General features: G+C 39.4%; 8 protein-coding genes across 8 annotated transcripts; 4 read left to right on the forward strand and 4 right to left on the reverse strand.

Moving 5' to 3' along the window:
- Window positions 1-126: 126 nt before the first annotated feature.
- Window positions 127-1,095, forward strand: PUMCH_002783 (uncharacterized protein; the record flags this gene model as incomplete). Its single annotated transcript, XM_063021778.1, has 1 exon — window positions 127-1,095. The coding sequence occupies one exon, from the start codon at window positions 127-129 to the stop codon at window positions 1,093-1,095; it is 969 nt and encodes a 322-aa protein (XP_062877848.1).
- Window positions 1,096-1,148: 53 nt separating this feature from the next.
- PUMCH_002784 (uncharacterized protein) lies at window positions 1,149-2,576 on the reverse strand (the record flags this gene model as incomplete). Its single annotated transcript, XM_063021779.1, has 1 exon — window positions 1,149-2,576. The coding sequence occupies one exon, from the start codon at window positions 2,574-2,576 to the stop codon at window positions 1,149-1,151; it is 1,428 nt and encodes a 475-aa protein (XP_062877849.1).
- Window positions 2,577-2,658: 82 nt separating this feature from the next.
- PUMCH_002785 (uncharacterized protein) lies at window positions 2,659-3,960 on the reverse strand (the record flags this gene model as incomplete). Its single annotated transcript, XM_063021780.1, has 1 exon — window positions 2,659-3,960. The coding sequence occupies one exon, from the start codon at window positions 3,958-3,960 to the stop codon at window positions 2,659-2,661; it is 1,302 nt and encodes a 433-aa protein (XP_062877850.1).
- Window positions 3,961-4,265: 305 nt separating this feature from the next.
- PUMCH_002786 (uncharacterized protein) lies at window positions 4,266-4,928 on the reverse strand (the record flags this gene model as incomplete). Its single annotated transcript, XM_063021781.1, has 1 exon — window positions 4,266-4,928. One exon carries the CDS (start codon window positions 4,926-4,928, stop codon window positions 4,266-4,268), a length of 663 nt encoding a protein of 220 aa, XP_062877851.1.
- Window positions 4,929-5,345: 417 nt separating this feature from the next.
- Window positions 5,346-7,094, forward strand: PUMCH_002787 (uncharacterized protein; the record flags this gene model as incomplete). Its single annotated transcript, XM_063021782.1, has 1 exon — window positions 5,346-7,094. The coding sequence occupies one exon, from the start codon at window positions 5,346-5,348 to the stop codon at window positions 7,092-7,094; it is 1,749 nt and encodes a 582-aa protein (XP_062877852.1).
- Window positions 7,095-7,115: 21 nt separating this feature from the next.
- On the reverse strand, window positions 7,116-8,105 carry PUMCH_002788 (uncharacterized protein; the record flags this gene model as incomplete). The annotated part of the gene is made up of 1 exon (XM_063021783.1): window positions 7,116-8,105. The coding sequence occupies one exon, from the start codon at window positions 8,103-8,105 to the stop codon at window positions 7,116-7,118; it is 990 nt and encodes a 329-aa protein (XP_062877853.1).
- Window positions 8,106-13,034: 4,929 nt separating this feature from the next.
- On the forward strand, window positions 13,035-15,401 carry PUMCH_002789 (uncharacterized protein; the record flags this gene model as incomplete). Its single annotated transcript, XM_063021784.1, has 1 exon — window positions 13,035-15,401. One exon carries the CDS (start codon window positions 13,035-13,037, stop codon window positions 15,399-15,401), a length of 2,367 nt encoding a protein of 788 aa, XP_062877854.1.
- A 388-nt stretch (window positions 15,402-15,789) lies between these two features.
- On the forward strand, window positions 15,790-16,575 carry PUMCH_002790 (uncharacterized protein; the record flags this gene model as incomplete). Its single annotated transcript, XM_063021785.1, has 1 exon — window positions 15,790-16,575. One exon carries the CDS (start codon window positions 15,790-15,792, stop codon window positions 16,573-16,575), a length of 786 nt encoding a protein of 261 aa, XP_062877855.1.
- Window positions 16,576-16,600: the final 25 nt, after the last annotated feature.

The following is a 16,600-nucleotide window of genomic DNA, read 5'->3' on the forward strand; positions in this document are numbered from 1 at the left end:
AGTTGAGATCTGAATTGGAGCTAGTATGTGTGTGTCACGTGCTTCCATTGTGCAGTCTTATCGTCTTTGTGTGTACATAAGCGGTTGCAAAAACGAAGCATATATCAACTCTTGCTACAACTCGCTATGATTAGAGATAATTACTATATTCATGAGGCACATAAATGGCTTCTGCAATGGAGCGCCTTTATCATTGGCCACAGCTACATGCCAGAACATGACGTAGTGGTAATAACTGGCGGTGCCAATGGCTTGGGCAAAGCGCTAGTTCAGGGCTTCAAGGAACGGAATGCTAGAATTGCCGTATTGGATATCTCGAGTCTGCCGGAGCTTGTGGGCGACCCCAATATCAAGTTTTACTACTGCGATGTGAGTGACGTTAAACAATTGACTGCCTGTCACGTCAAGATCAAAGCTGAACTCGGAACACCAACCGTTCTAATTAATAATGCCGGAGTAGCGGCTGGAAGTTCAATCATGGACATGCTGTATGCTGATATTGAGCGCACAATCAAGGTGAATTTGATTCTGAACTTTTATACCGCAAAGACCTTCTTGCCAGGCATGATAGAGCTTGGACGGGGCTACATAGTGACCATCGGCTCGATACTTGGCTATATGTCACCAGCAAACTATAGCGCATATGGCGCTTCGAAATCTGGATTGTTGGGGTTCCACGAGTCGCTCACGTATGAGTTGGGGCCACCCCTGATAACCCCTCGGGGAATCAAAACGCTTCTTGTTTGTCCCGGCCAAATGCAAACTGACATGTTTTCGGGAGTGCAAACTCCGCTGAGAATTTTTGCACCCAAACTTGACATCGACTCGGTGGCAGGAAAGGTCATACGCGCAATTGAAGTTGGCAAAAGAGGAGAAATGAGACTCCCTGCGTACGGGATCTTCATTCCATTATTGAGAGCAACACCGTGGCCAGTTGCAGAATTTGCTAGAGTGCTTTCTGGAATGGATCATTACGCCAAACAAGCAACCCTGATTGAGATGCGTCAAGAAGCAACACCCCAAGATTCGCCCCAAGTTGTGACTGAAACTCAGGAAGTAACATACATTGACGTTTCGTCCTCAGAACCGGCTTGAGTTCTCATTTTATATTTGTATACTCCTGATTACCGGGAGCATTCTGCGTTTAGCTAGATTAAATTTATCAATGGCTCACTTCTCCAAATCCACACTTTTTGCCCATTCAAACAGTCAAGGTAAATCTCAAAATCAAGCTCTTTCAGAAGCAACGTCTTAAGATCCTTCTCTTTTTCTTTTATTTGGGTGTAGAGTTGTTCTGTGTGGCTGCAAGAGAAAAACTTGGAAACAAGAGGCTTGGGAATAAAGACCGACAAAGAATTATCCGGTGTCAAAGTCCCGGAGCTATCACTGCAAAGAAATAATCTGAGTGCCCCGAGCTTGGGTCCCGAATTAGTCACCTCTCCGTTCTCGTCTATGTACAGCTTGGAACAGAGCTGACCTAACTTCAATGGAAAATAACCAACAATACGTCCAGTGGTCTTGAAGATATCGCCATTGATTTCAGGAGACATTTGATTGATTGCACCTAACGACAAGGTCAGTGTGTTGCTCCTCGAGCCGCTGTAACTCGACTGTGAACTCTTGTTCAACAATCCGTTACTCAGATTATAGTCAGATATGTCAAAATCTGATACTTTGTTTTGATAATTGGGCTTCGGAAGAGTACCCAATTGAGTGAGGAACTCCTGCGATGCTATTTCAGGGACCTGTCGACTTTGTTGAGGCACAACACCATTAACCTTCGCGAAAAAATTGTCATTGAGAGAGTTGTTCGAGTCAGCTTGAGACACAGGCTCCAAAGTTTCGCGAAAAAGAGAGTTATAATCTTGGCTAGGATCAATGGGTAAATTTGACAGTTCATCCATCGTCAACTCTTCTCGCTTTAAATTAGTCTGGGAGGGCCCAGCCGAGTCCTGTGAGCCAGAACCAATAGAAGACGAGTTAAATTCTTTTCTTAGTTTCACAATCTTCTCACCAATTTCCTGTCCCTCGGATGAAATGAGTAAATTGCGATTATTCTTGAAATGAGGGTCATCAATGAGGACCAGACAAAGTCTTTCCCAAAACAGATCAAACCCTGGCGAAAAAGTGGTCGCGAACTTTGCTTTGTTGACGAAAGCAATGGTACTTTTGGTTAAGGCTGCACCAATCTCCAAAAAACAAAATTTCAGTGAGAGGTCTACCCACTTGTTTTTGTCTAGATCAACCTCAGATTCCTCGAAGAGCACAGAACCTGTCGTCTTTTCATACTCCAAGAAAATTGCCTCGAAAAGCGTATGGTCCACCTTCATCACAAGTTTCTGGTCCTCTCGTAGGCTTAGTTTGATTTCGTCCCCGGTCACCTTCTCGTTTAGTCTATCATTGCGAGTATAGTCAGTGACAATAATTTCTAGCCTATCCGTGTTTGGCCTGAAGGCGAGAAGATGTACGAGAATTGACCCACTCAAATAAACCTTGAACGCTCGTGGATCAGATATTAGGATTGACATAGGGTATCGTGAGTATCTCTGTCTGTAGGAACGGAAAGATATGGGCATGAAAATTCCGGAAATCAGCAAATGAAAAAGTAAATGAATATGAAAATATTTTTATTAAGATGTAAGCGGGAAAAATAATTGTCTAGGATCTATAGTCGGCATTGATCTTCACGTAATCATACGAAAGATCGCAAGTCCAGAACAGAGCTTCTTGACCTCCACCCGTTCCCAAATCGATCTCAACGGCGAGATCTTCGTTCTTCAATATTTCTGAGGCTCTTTCTTCGTCAACTGCTTGTGGCTCGCCATCGACGAGAAGTTGAAGGGGCTCCGATCCATCGACTGGGTTGAAAGTAACATTGGTTTTTTGCACGTTCACCGAGTCGTTGCTCACGTTGGAATAGCCAACAGCACACAAAATTCTACCCCAATTAGCATCGCTTCCAAACATGGCAGTTTTGAACAAGGAGGAGTTGGCGACCGTTGTAGCGATTTCCTTGGCGTCCTTGTACAGCAAGGCATCCTTAACTGTCAACTTAATGAATTTTGTTGCACCCTCGCCATCTCTGACAACTAGCTGAGCCAATTCTTGAGCGAATTGAGTAATTTCTCTGCGGAGTTTTTCGAAGGCTTCGGAACTTTCAGCAGTACTGTCGATTGGAGAACCACCCGCGGCTCCATTCGCAATGGCGATAATCGTGTCGTTCGTAGAAGAGTCTCCATCAACCGAAATCGAGTTGAACGATCTGTCAACAGCATATTTAAGAATTTGGCTCAATGCTTTAGGGGTTACGGGAGCGTCCGTAGCAAAAAATCCCAAAAGAGTAGCCATGTTTGGACAGATCATTCCAGCACCTTTCGCGAGACCAGCTAGGGTGTACTTATTGCCATTGAGAGTAAATTCTTTACTCACCAATTTGGGGAATGTATCAGTTGTACAAATTGCAGTTGCGCAGGTGATCCAGTGTTCATGTGTGGATCCCAAGTTGTTTAAGGCCAACTTTGGAATTCCAGTCAAGATCTTATCGATAGGCAAATTGTTTCCAATGACACCCGTCGACATCACCAAAGACGAATTCTCCTTGTTTTCCAAAACGGAGTCCGTCATCTTGACCATGTCCTCGGCATCTTTCATTCCTTGTGTACCAGTCACGGCGTTTGCGTTTCCGGAATTGACCACGATGGAATTGATGGCAGTATTTGAGCTGAGAATTTTTGAAGATACCTGAACTGGTGCTGCCTTAAACTTGTTCTTAGTGAAGCATGCAGCAGCGACAGCATCGTTTTTGGAAACGTTGTGAAGAATGGCCAAGTCTAAAGCATGATTCTTCTTCACTCCGCAATGTATGCCTCCAACAACGAAGCCTTTTGGGTAGACACCTGCCTTGGGGACGAATCTTTCAGCTTTCGAAAGCTCTGCTAATTTCACTAGAGTAAATCTCATTGTCGAGTTCACTGAGTGCCCAAATTTTCTAGATAAAGGCCGTGTCACGTGATGTACTGATAGTACACCGCGCTTATTTCAATCAATTACCTAGGTGAGTCATGCAGATTTCCAAATGAAGATTTAGTACTACCCGGGGTCAGATAAATGATATTTTTCGACTCCTTCAACTGTTAAAATATATTAAGCACTGGCTGCGCTCCTAAAAATACGGTGGCTCGTATGGCATGAAACCACCCTTGTTCAGTAGGCCAGATGAGATTCATATTCATTAAATCATAGACAACAGATGATCAGCTTTCATGCTAGGTCAAGAAATTTTGTGGCAGCTGACCGGTTTTATTGAGTAGGCTCAAAATCCTACTGGAGCCCTTTTGTATTCTGAAATTCGACCTCAGAACTCTTTCATCCCACAAATTAAACCTGCGGCTTATCTCGTCTGAGGAAAGATTCCTTAGGTCAAAACGAGTTCTCAGACTCTTTGGACTATTGAGACCCAGGGATGTCAATTTTGTCAAGGGAGGTTTACTCCCTGTTACAAAGCGGCTCGTCAATCTTTGCTCTATTTTGGAATCGGTTGCTGGAATCATAATTTCTTGTACACTTGACTGTTTGCGTGATTCATGCTGCTGCTCTTTTGCTGAAACATTTCGTTTCACCGGTGGTTTTTTGAGAGAGCTAGTGATGTCTCTACTGGAACTTCCGTTATATTCCACGAATTCTACCATGACACCCCCATTTGGCAACACGTAGCTTTCTCCTAACTCAAATGGCCCATCTGATTTCAATAAACTCTTTTCCAACGGTAGGAAGTCCGAGGAGACGAGAAGTCCATCGTCTGATATCACCTCAAGTTTTCGATTAAACTCGAAGTATTTCAATCTTCCGTCTGCCCATCTTTTATCTTTTTGATATATCCTCTTGGAGTAAAGCACTACATAATCGTGAACAATTGAAATATGTTGCATTGTGTGTTACCATCGGATGTGGAGAAGAATCTGGAAAGAGAGCGCAAAATTTGGGAAATTGAGAATTAAAACTACTCACTTGGGTGTCACTAATTCTTTGAAGGAAATTGGAATTAGTGATTTTTGTGATTCTCTAATTGAGTTGTTTCAGTGCCTTGGTTATTTTTAGAGGCATTGCATGTATTGAGAGAATGCCGATACAATGCTGATTTGCATCGAACAAAACAAAAAAATGAGTTTAGAATCAAATTTTGGGTTTTGAGCAAAATTTAAGGCATTGATCAGACTTTACTTGAAACACTTTTGTTTCGCATCGACGTTACAACATGTCATAGCCCAGCATTTCATTTAGGGGTGAACCATTGTGCAGTGACCATACACTTACAACCATACAAATAATCCAAACCATTCCTATCCATGCAGCGTCGCAGCTTGAGTTTACGTTATGTTATTCTACTACTCTTTTGTTTGCTTATCCTCTTGATTCTAAGACGCCGCTCATCTAATGAATTAAGCGATAGACTCGAGGGCTTCAATTCGTCTGTGTTGGGAGAACTTGAACTCGAACTCGAAGAGAAGCTCAATCTTGATCACAAACCGAAACTTGCAAAGAAACCCAAATGCAGTAACTATGTTGACTATTCCTCCAATAGACACCCTCCATACTCAAGTGGGGATAGGAAGTATCCATTTATGAGGCCACGTAAGGAATGCAGAACTTTCGAATCTGATGCACTTGAAATATTGATCAGCGACCTCAAGAGCAAGATTTCAGATCCAGATCTTGCCCGATTGTTAGAAAATACTTTGCCAAATACGTTGGACACCACAATTTTGTGGCACCAACCTACCAGTATGAAACATCCCAAAAGGTCCCCAGAGACCTTTGTAGTGACTGGTGATATCCACGCAGAGTGGCTCAGAGACTCAGCAAGACAGCTTTCGGTCTTTCAACCCTTAGTTCGGTACGATCATAAACTAAAAGACCTCATCAAGGGAGCTATAAATACTCAAGCTGGATATTTGAGGGTAGCCCCGTATTGTAACGCATTCCACCCACCTCAAGGATCTCATGTTATTCGTGCACCTTCTTCTGTTGATAATGTTTATCCGCAGCCTAATTGGCACCAGGTCTTTGAGTGCAAGTATGAAATCGATTCGTTGGCATCGTTTTTAACATTGACAAATGACTACCTCGAAAATTCTGATTATGACCTCTCTATCATCACCAAGGCTTGGTTGAAAGCATTTGAAAGAATTTTGATTGTGTTACAACGTGAGTCTCTGCCTCTGTTTGATCCTGATACCGGGTATGCCTTGCCCGCTTTTTACTCATTCAAACGGAAGACAGACATTGGTTCAGAAACTCTACCATTGGGCGGAGTAGGAAACCCTGTGAATTTCAACACTGGCCTCATTCGCTCTGCTTTCAGACCATCTGATGATGCCTCTATTCTTCAATTTTTCGTGCCAGGCAATGCTCACATTCTTTCCGAGCTCAAAAGAACCCGAGTCAATTTGTTTCTGAGAAAGGCTGACATCGCTGCAGATTTTGACCATCTCATTGAGCTTTCTGAGGAATTTATCCACGGGATAGAGAAAGGCTTGAATGAATATGCCATAATTGACCATCCGCGCTGGGGAAGAGTTTATGCTTATGAAGTGGATGGATATGGAGGGACCGTCTTCATGGATGATGCGAACATTCCCTCGCTTCTCTCGCTCCCAGAGATGGGCATTGTGGATGTCCATGACGAGGTCTACCAAAATACTAGAAAAATGATTCTATCGAAGGATGGAAATCCCTATTTTTTGAAGGGTCCTTATTTTGAAGGAATCGGGGGTCCACATATCGGCATCAAATATGCCTGGCCAATGTCCCTCTTGATGCGAATTCGTACATCTGACAACGACGAAGAAATAATTGAAAATTTGAATCGTGTCATGGATACGACCGCTGATTTGGGATTAATTCACGAGAGCGTCAATGTCAATGTTCCTCATGGAAAAGACTATACTAGACCATGGTTTGCGTGGTGTAATTCAGAGTTTGGCAAGACAATACTTCATTTAGCGAAGCACAAACCCCATTTGATATTCAAAAAGGAATTCGCAAAAGAGCCTTACAATATTCATAAAGTATTCGAAGATCGCAAGACTTCGTGATTCAATTAATATACATAAAGGCTATTTAGCCGATTGATCCTTCTCAGCCTTCAGCTCCTCTTCTTCCTCAGAATCTTCGATGTCAGATAAAACGTTGGAATCTCTTCCACGGCCAATGACATCCTCTTTTATATCTAGATCTTTGACTAGTTTATTCAAAGAGTCGGTTTTTCTCTGGCTCTCCTTTTCGGCATTTTTCTTGAGAAGCTCCTTTCTCTCAGCCAAGTAGTACTTGTCGTACTCCTCCGTTTTCTTGCCCACGAGATCCATGAAGTCATCGAAACCGTCCCCAGTATAAGCGCTGCAGCTTGCGACATCTAGCTGCGAGTAGAATTCTTCAAGAGTGAGCGATAAAGAGTTTACAAGGCTATTCATGTAGCCTGATGATGATCCATCATTTCCATTTTCTCTCTCCTCCATGAGCGCCCTTTGAAAACTCTCGAAGTCGCGCATCCATTCTTTAGCAAATTCAGCGTCTTTGACGTCGGTTTTGTTGAAAACAACAATCATTGGCAACTTCGTTTTGTAGAGAATGGAACAAGCATATAACATATTCGACATAAAGGTCGATGGAGCAGCGGTTCGAGGCGTATCCACCACGTAAGCTATGACAGTTGGAAATGTAGATGCGAAGGCTTCAGTGAGAATTGCACCTGAAGCTGACCAGACAAAGCACTCGATTTGGCCAGGGGTATCTATGATGATATTTTGAATAGTGTCCGCTTTCTTTTCGACTAGGTTGATCACTTGGTCGACTTTAGTCGAGAATAAATTAAGAGAAGTAACAATGGCACCATTGGGTCCGAGATTGTACTTCTGCATCACTTTTTTGTAATTGATAGAGTCTCTTATGTCGATGTTAGGTTCATAAGGAATCTTTAACACTGCTGGATCGAAATTTATCACGTAAGGTCTCGCTTCCTTGGAGCTCAAGTGTGAATTGAGTCTTTGTACGAAGGTGGTTTTGCCGGCACCGGCCATACCAATGCAGATTATCGTTGCTGGCGGCATGTCTCAACTTTTAATTGACTTGATACAACTCAGGGAGATCCGATTCAAGTAAAGAGCATCGATTCTTATATGCAAGAATATTGACATAAGTAAGCAAAGACTACTTCAAAACAACTCGTTGTGGCACAGTCTGGTTTGGTTTTCATGGCTGAACAAATTGCCTGGTTGTAAATTATTTTCTTCTGACTTTCTCGATTCTCAATTACTTCCTGTAATCTGTTCGTTAACGAGCGCCACATCATATGGTAGCCTCACGAAGGGATTTTACAAAATATATTATTGTTTAAGTTTCAAAATGGTACGGAAAAGGGATATTGGTGTTTACTGTTAATTTTCAAGGCCATTAAGATGTATTATTTTCGTTTGTTCGCGAAATGACAAAATAGGACGAATTCACAAACCACCACTCGACCTCCACTTTTTGGACCGTAATTCGTCAGGACATGTTGAACAAAATGAACTTAATCAATTCGATGATTCATTTCTCTCGAATTTGAGATATGACGAAACTACTCAACCTCTCATTCAAGTTCGTTTACTTGCAGAACCCTTTCTTGGGGACTCTACCCACCTCTCTTACCATCACCTGAAAAATTCTAATCTCAGCGATTACTTGAAGAGCCTGAAAGCAAATGAAGTTCAGCTGTCTCGTTAAAACTGGAAGGCTTGTTCTAAGGGAGCGATATAGATAGCATTATTTGTTTGTGGTCAAAAGGACCACAAAATGAAACTATTAACTTAACATTAGCTACGAAAATTTCCACGCAAGCTTAATTTCAAGAGAATTTGCCACGATAGTATAACTACTAGACACTACGTATATAAGCCAAGAGAAGAAATCCGGGAATCGATCTGAAAAGCAAAAAGTAATTACCCGCAAAGTCAAAGATACATGATGCCGCTTCAAAGCCTCTTTAAAGAGAGCCACATCGAGGGGACACGCAGTCATTCTAGCCCAGCCGAATCCATCGCAGAATAGGACCAAGCACATTTGATTCCCGGTATCGAGAGTCTGTATCGCAAATGCTCCTAAAATGATCTTTTAATATTGAATGCGACCATCAAAAATTTTTGAAGACTGTGGTGAATGCCTAGCCTTTGAATTGTCTTCCATGTTTGCATCTAGTATTAGGCAACGCTCAACCTTTTTGACATTAATTTAGGAAATTTGACATTTTCACACCTCAGTGCAGACGATTCGCACTAGATGATCAAATAAGAAATTACAAGCATTAAAAAAAAGGAGGTTTTTGATTCAATTTTTTTTAGGGTGATCTGAATCGTTTTTCAAACATTTATTTAATTGCCTGAACAAAAACAATACAGTTACGAAACTTGGTTACTAGCGTTCCTCATAGTAATTTCTAAAAATATATGAATAAAGAAAAAGGCAAATTTTATTGCTAACCCATGCAAATTCATTGGCCAACCAATAAAGACATTAGAGACTCTACCAACATCTACTTGAACGCCGCATGAACCAGTAAACATATGAAAAGTAAAAAAATTAAACGAACACTCATAAAAGGAATCACATTAAAATTTTTTGTATAATCCGGAATAAAATACGGATATAAACCCGCGAACTACTACAAACAAGATAAATAGTACAAACCTCGCAAAAATAAAACAATCAAGAACCGCAAAAATTCAGATAATACCCACAGAATTTTTATCTTGACTCAAATTACATTCTGTTTCCTATTTACTCAGCACTGTGGGAAAAAGGATACACAAAATTAAACGGCAAAAGTTCAATAAAAAATCGGGCATGATCTCCTAGAATTAGGCAACAGAAAAAGACATGGTGTTTTTATATAATATATCGAACTATCTTTGATTCAAGTCCTGAAATTGGGAATACCTGCTATAAATGGAGGAAATTAATTAAATACCTTGTCGTCACTTCGATAAAAACTGGGCTATAAACATACCTAACTATGTATTGAACTACAAAGATCGAGGAAAAATAATTCTGTATAAAAATTCAATTAAGTGAATTGGCTGGTGGCAAGTTGAAGAATCCGAAAAAGGATATTCCGTTAAATGAAATGTCAACGGTCTATTTATTTCATAAATTGAATAGAATATCACCAACAATTATTGAGCTCTTAGCTAAAACACAAGCAAGAGCGTCCAGGGTAAGCCACTCAAATGCACTTTTCTGCTAAAATGATGTGCAAATATTGGTATGATCCAACTCCAATACAGCTTCCTGTTTAAGCTAACAAAAACCGAGGTATTTGATTTAAACACAATTAACCGTATCAAAATACAAAACCCCAGTGAATGAACACATACTTCTACGGAATTGATTTAAAAGATTTTAAGACTGTTTTATTTTTAACAAGACAATTAATACTAGCTAACTTAACCCAAAAAAACGATCAATTGGATCTTACTTAACAGACTATTTGGCATATTCCAATTAAAGGTCAAGATTTCAATGGCAAGAGAGCGTGATGGCGCCACAGACGACATCAGTACTAGTCAATAGAATTATTTAAATGAATGTTAAAAAGATAACTAATAGACGAGATCGAACGAGATCATGAGGAATTTTTATTCGGAAAAAGATTTATCCCACATTGAAAATCAGACAATCACCTGGAATTTTAATTATTTCTCAGGTACATCAGACATAGTATTGATCTTACTTGAAGGAACATTATGAATTACGAATACTTTCATTATAAAATCTCAGATTTAATCAGCATATTGGATAGGTTCATAGTGTTGAACGCATTCGGATCCCTAGCTTTTCGGGCTAATAATGTTTGTGCTCTTCACCATCATGCAAAGATTTCCTTTAATACCATGAGCTGTGTAATTATGACCAAAGAACCAGCTTGCTCATAGTTGTATACTATCTAGACTCATGGAGATAGATGATAACACCCATTGAAGTATCATATTTTGGTATTATTCTGCCAACAAAACAAAATAAGTTCCGATTTCCTAGTATTGTGCGACTGAAAATACTTTCTCAGTAAACCATTTAGTTCAGTTTTCCAAATTTGATTGATTTAATTTGAGTGAACGTATCTATCTTGAAGTAAAATGTCATGATAATTGTTCACGGAACCACATATTAAGATTCATTGACCCATGAAAGTTTTTTATCATTAAAACCGAATCAAAACAATATAAATCGATACTCATGATGAAATGTAAAGCATATAGGACAAAAACAAAATTCATGTAATGTATTGCTTTGCGTATGTCAAACATTTATGAGTAGCCCTCTTTTATATCGATAGTGTTTGTCTGGTGTATTCAATAAATAGATGCAGTTAGAGAGTTAATAAAAATTGTATGATTACCTATGCTTCTTTTTCTTATGGAAGCATTCTTGGGAATAGTCTCAGTGTGTATTTAATGTTGATTTAATTTATAAAACATTTCATTTAAATTCAATAGCTATTGAAGAGTATTAGAAACAACAGTCGAGTTGTGTTTAAGTAGACTCCCTCCGCTTTTACTGATTTTTAAGAAGGATGTGCCAAGATATGAAAGAATGTTGTTGGTGTGAAATTTTAACTTGCTACTACTCAGAAGTCCGCTCCCAATGTTAAAGAATTGTCCGTATATGAGCTGGTATTTTTATGTGTTCTTTGAGAGTAGTTTGAGTTGAATGACTTAAGAAGTGAATTAAGTATCTGCAATCACCATCAGTGCTTTTTCTATGAGTGTTTCGTATATACTTTCTGGTATGGAACTCTTTATTTTCTCACGAGTTGAGGTTTTTCCACTATAATTATGTAAATGACCTCTCCCCTCAATGACAGATATACGTTTCATTTCGGATAAAAACTCGAATCAGTTGTTTTGCTTTTACATCCAAATGCGTTACGCTAATCGAACTTCAATTTAGTAGTTGAATAATTTATAAGCTGGAATATCAAATACCCGCTGAGCAAATATAACCTGGAAGGACTTTATATATCTATTCACTCAATTCGACGCCAATACCTTTGTTGCAAATTGTTATTCTTTTTCTCGGTAGAAATTCAATGGTGTGGCCCAAAACATTGATTATTTATATGAGTCTAGACTATGTTTAATCGGATCTAATCCACGTTCAAAAAAAATTTTCATCACTGTAATTGATCAAGATAGATTTAATTGAGAACTCAATTTGTTTATTTATCATTTGTCGATTAATTATAGGAGTTTGCCAATCCTCGAATGCATTAAACCAGTTATTGGTATTTTCTTCTGATTAATTATTCTTAGCACTATATTAACTGTCATATAGCAAATCAATGTTATTCTTTGCCAAATAATCTCTATTAATTGTCAGAGGAGTTTTACGAGGGATCGCAAATCAAGCTTGGGGATATTTAATTAATCTTATTCTCAATTGAACATTTCTATCATATTATAATGTAGTACAAATCATGGAATGAAACCTTATAGTTTTTTTTGATAGTACAGGGCTTTTTTGATAATTTTTAAAGTAGCGATATTGATTTACATCGCTTCAATATTTACCAAGGGTATATTTATAATATTCGTTTGCAATATAATTTGTTTAGGTTAATTCAAACTTTTCTTGAAATTCTTTTCAAGAAGTTGAGTCGTTTAAATCATACTTTCATCTCTCTTAACCAATATGAGCCAGTCTTTAACCCTAATCATAGAATAAGCTTATCAGGCCTTCGATTTCTCGAATTGATTAATGAGTTCGCCTATATATTGGCTGGATAATTGAATGTAGCCTAAATCACTGATTAATACCAGGATCTCCAATTAACAAACACAATCAGGACTTTTGGTATGGAAATTTATTGTTGTTAGTCTGAGTTTTGTCGAATTCAAGTCAAAAAATTTGAATTCGAAGTATCACCATGTTTATCTCCAAAATGTCCATTGTGCAGGTCGAACCTTCTAACTTATCGGCTCAATCAAGAGTTGTTTCAGGTTCAAATGCCAATCACATCACTTGAACCCTACATAAATGAAAACCGGCTTCTCAGCCATACAACTCTCGAAGCCTTACGCAATTCGATCATCGGAATAGATGTCCTGCACTATTTGAACAGAATATACCTCTCTAAGAAGGAGCCTCTCTTCTTGGGAGCCGGTAACCTTTTTGAAGCTTTGAAGGAATGCATAATCCATGACATTGAATTATTCTCAACTTATTCCATACTGCCAGTCTTTGTTTTCCAGGGATTGAGGATAGACAACAGCTCCCGTCAATACAATGCTAAAACATTGACTCAAACTGAGCAACAGGTCGAGTCGGCATGGAGTAAATTAGATGGCAAGAATTCATTCTCGAATCCTAGACCATCCTCAAGTTTCTATGTATCTTTTCACAGATCAAACGACGACTCGATATACCGAGCGGTAGTAAGTGATCTCATTAAACTATTTCTGGAGAGAAACATCAACTTCTTCTTGAGTCCTTACGATGCTTCATTTCAATTATCCTATTTCCAAGAATGTGGGCTCGTGGATATTATCTATGGGTCAAGCGATTTACTCTTGACTAAAGCGTCGAGTTTTATTTTTGGTATTGACTTTTTGAATCAAGAAGTGAAAATCGTTGAGAAAAAGAGGCTTTTGGCTGACATGAATTTAACTGAAAGGCAGCTCATCGACTTGAGCATCATCATAGGCTGTTCGATTCAACCGAATACTTTTCCCCATTTGCCTCAAGCCAACTCAGTGATGCATCAACCCTCTGCGACTCTAAGGGCAGCACTTGACCTCGTACATCAATATTTTGCCTTCACTGGCTCCCGACAGACCACTCTCCTTGACTATATTAATAGTCTCCATGACTCGTATTTAGTGCAAGTTTATTTGAGAGCCATAGCTGCTTGTGAGTTCATGCCTATCATGACAGAGGAGGGAGAAATAATGCAATATTTGACTGAAATTTCGAGGCTAGGAGCAAAAACTAAAAGCAATTACTTGCATTTAGATACCATTAACGAAAAAGATGGATCGTCTCAAGGACAAACAGAGCCAGAGTTCAAGATTCCAAATGACATACATGCTGTCATCTCCCAAAGACTTCCAATGGAGGTATTTTTCTTCAATTCTGTAGGTCTTCTACCGATACAGATGATCGAAGCTGTAACAGCGGGAAAGCTTTTTATAAGGCCCCCATTGGAGGGCACAAACTGTGAGAAATATAAGGCGTTGATCTCTTCAGAGAATGCTAAGCAAATTTTGGATTTCCAATTCAACGTCCTAACTCAACTTCTCAACCGCTATTACCAAGTCAAGAAGATCGAGGTGTTCTACTGGTTTCATGATAAACCAGTCGAATTAAACACTCGTCTTGCACCAACAATGTCTCAACGCTTTACAAAATTGGGACTTTTCAAATCAGAAAATTGTCAATTTACCTTCAAAAACTTTTGGGCGAATATGACGGCTGAAAGTTTTGTCGATCTTGCGACTGGAAAGGCAGAGACCAACGCCTCATTAATCCTGACATCCGTGTACCGCTCCTTGTTCATTGCAGGTTTAGTTGAAGGTCGGAATACTTTATCGAGTTTCGGCCGCATCTTTCAAAAATTTGTGCTCGATAACCCAGCTGTGCTGGAGTCACATCTTCAATTAATGTTTATGCTTTTTTGCATGATACGCGAGGAGGGTTTTGAATCCTTCGCGCTGCCTGAACCCTCAATCGGTGGCAAGGAATCTGAGCAAAGAAGTGGGCTCAATGCTGAAGAGTACAGAAGTATGGATTTGTTGTCCCGCGTCTTGATGCTTGCTAGATTAGCCACTGCTAATCTGTTCTATTATCAAGGTCCGGTCTCAAGAAGTCTATTGAGCTTTAGAAGTCGTCTTGAATTTTTGAGAAAAAGTATATTATCTTCTTTGGAACTCTCTCTTTTTGATTTGGTCGTTAAAAATGATGCCAGCAAATCAAACTTGAGTTCCGAAGCACAAGCTCGAAAATTGCTCGTAGAAATTCCCTTCTATGACCTGATCAGTAGTACTTTACTGGGAATCATCAGTGAATTGTTTTTTGGCTCGGCTTTGAGAATTCTCAAGGCGGGGGTTGCACCAGGAGAGGCTTTTAATAAGGCTAAGTCACAAGTCCTACAAGCAGCATTTCCAACAGACAAGCCACTAAACTCTTCACAGCATCGAAAGTTTGAGAAATGGAATTCGGAAGCTATCTTTGCCGAATTTTGTGAAGAGTCACAAGTATGGAGTTCATTTGTGTTAATGAGCAAGTCAATCAATGCCTTAGACAATACTCTCATTGGATCAAAGCAAATGGCGCAAATATCTAAAGCTGATGAATTATTCCACAAGTTTTTTTAGTCTTTCCATGAAATACATTTTTTTTTCAATTAAACGGTTTTTGTATATTTATCGAGAAGTGAGATAAAATCATACAAAATTTGATACAAGAGAGGGAAATGACGAAGTGGCTGTGGATTAAAGAATTTCAAATTAATAATATCAAATGACATTGCAAAACAGAGTTAAGTTTGTTATCGTTTGCGAATAAACCAACCTTTCAAAAACCATCGTTCAGTAATGGGGTAATTGCAGCCTACGAACTTTTGGAACTTTCTGCGAGCCTATCACAGCTTATACTGGTCAAACGAAACAGAGGTAGTGAATAGCTTGATGAGTAGCTTCGTGAGAACAGTTAATTGATATTATATTCCTTTCAATTGAGACCCAGTCTCCTTCGCTTGCAATAATGATCAAAACACTTCGGACAAGATCCGTTAAAGGAGTAAGACTTAGTCACTCTATGGTGACTAGCAACGGTCCATTTGTCGAGTATCCAAGAATACAAACTTCGGCTCAGAATAATGGTATTTTAGAAATTGATATGCCTCAGAGTTCGACAATCTTTCTCAAAGATTGTTCAATGAGTTGTATTAGAGGTAAAGCTCAGGATGTGGCCACACAGAAAATCTTTTTACAAGCTAGCCCTATAATATCATATCGCTCGTTATCTCCAATGTCTTTTGTTGCTCAATCAACGTCGGGCGCAGCTCACTCATTATTCATTCCGAAAGCTAAAGCAAGGAGTTGGTACTTCAACGGGAACGATAAATTCATTTTTGGACTGAAGTTGCCAGGAATGGAGAAAGATCAAAATCCGCTTATTGCAGTTGAAGGAAATGGCCAATTTGTGCTAAGCTCGCGAGTCATTACTGTTGATCTTGAAGAAGGCCAAGAGATCGTGGTATCGTCTAAAAAATTAATGGCTACAAATGCAACAATTGTTCCTTACGAATCGAAATTAGATGAGTCATACTTATCTAGGCTCAGGAATCGTTTGAGTGGGATGTTGCCCGCATCCTTGACTCTGTGGATTGCAGAACCAAAGATAGCGCAGAAAGACCCGAAAGAGTCCAAAAGCCCTCATGATAGAAAAACTAATCAAAAACCAGGCATAAGTTCCCCTGAGAGGATCCGGCTTCTGAGTCAATTCAAGTTAAAGGGGCCAGGGACTGTAGTATTCAATATACTCTGATTGATGCTATTGAAATCGAAATTAT

The sequence above is a fragment of the Australozyma saopauloensis genome, chromosome 3 (assembly GCF_035610405.1).
Source record: "Australozyma saopauloensis chromosome 3, complete sequence".
Taxonomy (NCBI): Eukaryota; Fungi; Ascomycota; class Pichiomycetes; order Serinales; family Metschnikowiaceae; genus Australozyma; species Australozyma saopauloensis.